At 49.9% G+C, this 6536-nt stretch overlaps 1 protein-coding gene across 1 annotated transcript in view; it reads right to left on the reverse strand.

The window, feature by feature from the left end:
* Positions 1 to 5776, reverse strand: part of LHX4 (LIM homeobox 4) — a 64849-nt gene extending 59073 nt beyond the window's left edge. The window contains exon 1 of the mRNA XM_072648491.1: positions 5557 to 5776. Within this exon, the coding sequence (XP_072504592.1) occupies positions 5557 to 5632 (76 nt within the window). The 5' untranslated portion in view covers positions 5633 to 5776. The remainder of the gene's footprint in view (positions 1 to 5556) is intronic.
* Positions 5777 to 6536: the final 760 nt, after the last annotated feature.

Genomic DNA, 6536 nt, shown 5'->3' on the forward strand with positions numbered 1-6536 from the left:
TTGCTTTAGTAAGAACTTCACACATGACTGTTGCCTGACTGCTTGGCAAGCAGGATCGCTGCCCTTAGGCTTCTTTGACTTAGGGTTAGGGTTTGATTTGATTTTCACTGTAAGGAAATGTGGTAGAAATTCAAACATCTGTTTCCATCCTCCACCTTCCGAACCTCCAGAAGAAGGAAAAGAGAAGAGACAGACCCTAGAGACTATTTTCCTCTAAACACATAAGAAATGATTCAGGGGAGATTGTAAATGATGTCCATTCATCAACAGTTCAGGAAAGGGGGGTTGGTGGAGAAGAGACAAAGATTTATAGCGACAATGCCCTTGAGGGATAGAAGGGGGGGCTGCCTTAGATGGAGCCAAGGCTCAAAGACCTGGGGCAGAGAATCGTTTCCCGCTGGAGGAGGCCACGAACCCTTTTCCCTCTCCTCCCGTGACCCAGATCCGATTAAAAATGAAATCAAATTTATGCTTTCCACTTGATGTTGATTTTTGGAACAGCTTTAGTTCTTCCAGGAGATTGGGTGGCGGGGAGGGGTTCAAAAGAGAAAAAGGTGAAGTGAGAGATGGTAAAAGGAGTATCCATTCAGTCTTAGTCTTTCACCCCTACTCAGATCCCCAAACTGTCCCTCTTCCCTTTCCAACACACAGAGAAACATCAGATTGCAGAATTTAAAAGCCTTAAGAAGAAGGGGTCCCCTTGAGAAGACGTACTTTCTTACGTCTCTTTATTTCGAATTGTAACTGCAAGAGGGGAGAAGGGATCCAAATTTCCCCCTTCCAGAGTGCTACTGGATAGGGGCAAGTCAATAAATCATGCTCCCTCCCTTTCCCCATAGTCTTCTATTCTCCCTAGACCTTTTGGGCCAAGTGAAAGGAGGAATTAAACAGGAATCAAATACACATGTGTAGTATATATGAATATATTGGTGGTGACCAGAGAGCTTAGGAATTTAGTGAGGAACTGGTAAGTGAGGTAAGAATGCCGAAAAGGCTTTGCTTGTCTTCTTTCTAAGTGTGAGCAAAGAAAAGGATGATTGGTTTGCCAGTTCCACATCCCGATTATCTCTGTCCCCAAATGAAGGATCCCTTGCACAGACTTTCTCAGAGCTTCAGAGGAATATGGTGTGTGAGCTAAAACAACTTACTTCAGAGTCAAATGGATGGCCAAACATTCCTCTTAGCAAGCAACAAAGAATTCGTTGGGAATAAGGGTTGAAGGGGAGGACGGACAGGGGTAACAATTAGACACAAAGAAAAGTAACCTGCAATGTCCCAACACACTGATAAGGGAGAGCCAAAATCTCCCTCATCCTCTATTACTCAAAGTCGGAGTAGCTTCGGGTCCGCCCATTCTAAGGAAGGTCGCAGCAGCCCTTTCTCTAAAAAGCAGACCTTTAGACCTACAAAAAGGGTACGTCAAATAACCCTAAGTAAAGGAGAGAAGACCTAGCGTTTTGTTTTGGAGACTGGCAGATCATGGGTTCTCCAAACCATAGGATCATTGATTTAGAGCTGAAAGGGACGTTAGACGTGAACTCTGGAAGTGACTTGCAGCTTACATTAGTTCATGCAAAAACACCATTACAAGGTTAAAAGTAGTTGAACTGGGACCTCGGCAGAGCCTAACCCTGGAGTTAGATGGGCATAAAGGCAGGTGGAATTTGTTTGAGAAAGGGGAATTCAGTCTTGCTCACTCCAACGACCCTCTCTTCCAGCGACTGAACTTTTCACACTCTCTATAAAAACCCCGAACCATGGCGCTTTGCCTGGGTGTGACCGAGCTGGGGGAGGGGACGGGGGAGAAATAGGGCAGGTCAAGGACCGAGGGAGTCACAGGGACCTTTGCTTTTCTCCGATGAATTCAAGAGCGCTTGCCTACTGAACTGCGCAAAAAGGAGTTGTAGGGGAGGTAAGGGGAACAGAGTGAAAGCAGTCCTTGGCGCCACCTTTCCCAAAGGACCAGCAGTTACCAGCGGGCGGTTTCGACTCTTAGGTCTAGCCACCCAGCTCACTCCCCAGAAAAGAAGGCTCCCAGTGTTAAGACCAGGAAGCGAAGGGACCCAGGTCCGCCCCCCTCCCCCGTAGGGTCGTAAAGGGCAGCTATCCCTCATTGCTCTCTGCCCTGGGCCCCAGGAGCACAAACTGGAACCTTGGTTAGTTGCTGAGGGTAGAGGGGGACCCAAAGGGTGGCAAAGAGTACTAGAGGGACTGGAAGACAGGCAGTGGAGAAATGGGAAAGATGTAGCCTCTTCACTGTGCAAAACATGCAAGGGGGCTCTGAAGACCGCGAGCTTTGCAAGCTGAGGAAACTGGCCTTTTGTGAAGGCTCTTTCTTCGCTGAAGAACTGGTCGGGTCTCTGCAGTCCAGGCAGGAGAGAAAATGGAGATATTAACATATAAGATAGGTGGGGAAAAGACGGAAAAAGATAAATTATTATTCCTTGAATTCAAAAAACTTTCCAAAAGGAGAAACAAGTGAACTTCCGACTCCCGCCGAAACAACCTGGTTTAACCAACCTTCTCCACGAAGAAATAGCCCCGACGGTTCTGGACCAGTTTGGTTCCCATCCCTCAAACCACTGACTTTCCCTGAATAGCATTACCCTTGCACCTGGCAAACGGAGCTGTTTCCCTTGGGTCCCGGGATTGAACGTCCCTCATCTTCCCCTACCCGGTCCTCGCTTATCCTCCGAAACCCTCAAATACTGGGGAGGTATTTTAAAGCTATATGAAAACTGTCCGAAATGATAGAACTGAATTCTCCCTCTCCTCTCCCTCCCCGTACAAACCACGCTATGAGTTAACGGTGTCACCCAGGGGAAAGGAAATGTGAGGATAGGGGTGCAGAGGGAAGAAAAAACCTGACATATGAGGTCCTAAATGATCCGTTTCGGCACGTCCTGACCTTTCCCTTTCCCTTTCCCCTCCCATCCCCTTCTGACTGAGAGCTACAAAGCTGAAATGAGAGACTAGATGAAGACCCAAAGCTTTATCTATAGGGGAGCTGAAACTGAGGGAAGGAGCAACCAGGACTCCCTCCTTGTCACTAAGGACAAACAGTAAAAGCGGTACAGACAGGCTGACCGACAGACAGATATTAGATAAATCAGCCTTCTTTGGTCTAGTAGCCCCCCGGCAATTGAGCCTCGAATGTGTGAAGGCAGAAGTTCCTTTCCCTCTGGCTTCTTATTGCCTCCACCCATGCTGACTTCCCACCTTTAAACAACATGGGAATCGAAGTTAGTATCTCATAGTGCGTTCCGGGAGCTTTAGGTGACCAGAATCCCAAAACAGCAGGAATTCTCGGACAGTGGACTGAGAGAGGAAACTTACTGAGTATCTGAAAATACACGAAATCCAGACACGTTCAAGCATACACAACTCGTGGACACAACACGACAACTATTCCCCCAGCCACCGTCACCACTGCCACCACCATCATCACCATACACACGCACACAAGCACACCAGCGGAGAACATACGCACTAAAACACAGTCGGGAAGGACAAACTGTCCCCTTCCCAAACACACTCACATGCTGAGAAATCGTGAGAGTTCCAACTCCAAACACTTGGAGGGAGAGTGAAGGAGATAGGAAATATATGGGTGGGGGAGGGGCTGAGGAAGAAGCAGAAGGATGGGGGGGAGAAAGGAAGGAAGGAAGGAAGAGAGAGAGAGAGAGAGAGAGAGAGAGAGAGAGAGAGAGAGAGAGAGAGAGAGAGAGAGAGAAAGAAAGAAAGAAAGAAAGAAAGAAAGAAAGAAAGAAAGAGAGAAAGAAAGAAAGAAAAAGAAAGGTGGCAATTTCAACATACATACTTCTAGCCAAAAGCAAACTCCTAAAGGTGTGACAGAAGAGGTGTTTGCAGATAGGTGCCTACTAGAAGGAAGACCAATAACTGCCATCAGCAGGAAAAGAATAATAAGGGAATAGTGATTTCTTCTTTCTCTTTCTTTCTCTCTTTCTTTCAACGCCAGGGTCCTCTACCCCTACTCTTCAAAAACTCAGGAGGAAGAGGGAAAAGCAGACTGCCTCACTGGCAAAGTGTGCCCTCAAGCTAACTCTCCAGGGTGCAGAAACCCAAACCAGACCCAAAGAGGTTACGCTTAGCAGGTGCAAGTCCTGAGTGGCAGGTAAAAGAAGACAGGTCGGTTGGCTGGTTGGTCCTTAGCTAAAATAAACCGCCAGAGAGTAGACGACATTGATATATATATCTCGCGGGCATAAGCACAGTTCTGTAGCGAGAGAAGCCATTTGTCTCTGCACAGACGTGTAAGCGACCTGTGTGTGAACCTCACCTAGAGAACGTTTGTACTGCATCAACAAAACGTGGCAGAGGGAAGCCAGCTTCGCCCGGGCGCACAGTTACAGAGCCCCCATTACCGGTCCAGGCACTTTAGATGTCGGAGTGTCAGCACCCGGTACCACATTACGTGTACACTTTTGAATACCGGCGCAGATAAATACAGAGCTCCAGAGCATAAGAAACATAGACTGAATCAAGTTAATCGTAAAAACAAATTTATATATCCCTGTGCGACCTCTCTCTCAAAGCTTGGTCCGGTAGGAAAAGAACTGTATAGAATCAGGAGACCTGGATTTGAATTTTGGCTCGGCCACTTAATACTTCTGTAACCTTGGACAAAGCACTCCGCTTCTCTTGGACTCAGTTTCTTCATCTGTAAAATGAGTAGGTTGGACTAGACGGTGTTTAAGGTCCCTTTCAGATCAAATCCTACGAGATCTACCTAGATGTAACGTTCCTGTGCTCGCAGGCAGAAGCCCTAACTCGCAACTTCACGCTTCAGACTCTCCCTCCCCAGCATTCCTTGGTGGGTAGGAATGTGACTGACAGATTCCCTAACGCTGAGGAGTCTCCAGCGGCTCAGGCTGCAGGCATCGCAGCCAAACAGCCTGAGAGAGATCTCCTTCTGTTCCCAGCCCCTTTCCTGGGACCCTTCCTGGGGTCAGCTCCCGGCCTCCCCAGAGGGCCACAGGAACCTCTTGGGAGTTGCGCTGGGAGGAGGGGAAGAAGGAAGTCTTCCAACTTCTCGCCAGTCGGGGTGAAGTTGCACAAACTGGCTCCTTCGAGCTCCGCATCTCGCCTCTTTGGGGGAGATACAAGGCGAAGGCATTCTCCGCCCCCCCCCCACCACCCTTGGCCTTGTTTGGCTCTCCCTCCCCAGGTATCCCCAAACAGCACCTTCTCCACTGGCCTCTGAAAAACTGCGAGCTAGCTGGGATTCCACCGCCTGTCCCCAGCTCAGACCAAGGACAGAGCTTTCTTGTTTGGCCTCTAGCTCCCAAAGCCGGACCCCTCACCCCACTTTCCCCCATCTGCCACTTCCCCTCCGTAATGTCATCCCCAGACTCCTCCCTCTCTCCATTCTGCCTCAACCTTCCCCAATCCTTAGCTCCCACCCGGATCCCTCCATCCCAAGCTCCTCTCATAACCGTGGCTGCTCGTTACCCTCCCTGCACCATGCAGCCTCCGAGGCTGCCAGCTTTCTTTATTATTAAATCAATGAGGGGAGAAAAGGGGGGGTTGTCTTACGTTGCATCGGTACACCGAGGATGTCCGGGAGCCCCTTGACAGACCCTTCCGTGGTGACGGTCGAGCTCTGCATCATCTTGGGCAGAGATGGGAAATAGCTGTCTATGGAAATCTCCCTCCCCTCTCACTCTTTCTCTCTGACTAGATTCAGAAATTTCAAAATTAAAAAAAAGAAAAGAAAAGATAAACCCCAAACGAAATAAGCAAAGTCACAATCGAAAGCCGGTCTCTTCACCCCTCCAGAAGGACTTGTAGACTGGCACTCCCCCCTACCCCCCCTTCCACCCTTTAGACTGTTTCAAATCCCTTTGATCCTGCTCTCCGGGTTAGTGTGTATCCCGGGTTAAGGCGACGCTGTTGCTGCAGCTCTGGCTCTTTTTTTCCCTCCCCCTCCTTCTTCTTTCCTCCCTCCTCCTTCTTCCCCCTTCCTCTCTCCCTCCCCCCTGCTCCTTCTCCACTCCCTCCATCTCCCGCCCCCCCCCCCCCCCCCTTTTCCCAGCTCAGCTGCTGGTCCCTAGAGGCAGTTTTGATTCATTCACACTGCAGGAGCCGGCGTGACGTAGATTTCCGCAGGGAGGCCCCGCCCTTCAGCCAATCCCCTTACATCATGTGGGCAACCTGAGGCCGAGAAGGAACGTCCAAAGGGACCCAGGTAAACCAGGCCGAGGCTGGGGCTCGGGCTAGGGAGGGGCCTCTGGGGCTTGGAGAGGTGGGGCCTCGGAGGGCTTCTCTGGAATGCTCCCTGGGAACCCCGCCCCCCAGGTCCGGCCTGGGTTCCCGGCCCAAGCCTTGTTCTATAAATATTGCAGTCCTCGCTGCTGCGGCATCAGGTGTTTCAGAAATGGAAGATAGTTTTTATTTTATTGGATTGGGTTGGAGTTTTTTGGTCCTAGCGGCTGAAGGAAGCCAGAAGGGAAGGGTTGGTTGGTTGCGAGGGACCCCCAGATTTATGTGCCCAGGTAGACCAATCTATGGTCCCC

Source organism: Notamacropus eugenii, chromosome 2 (assembly GCF_028372415.1).
Source record: "Notamacropus eugenii isolate mMacEug1 chromosome 2, mMacEug1.pri_v2, whole genome shotgun sequence".
Classification (NCBI taxonomy): Eukaryota; Metazoa; Chordata; class Mammalia; order Diprotodontia; family Macropodidae; genus Notamacropus; species Notamacropus eugenii.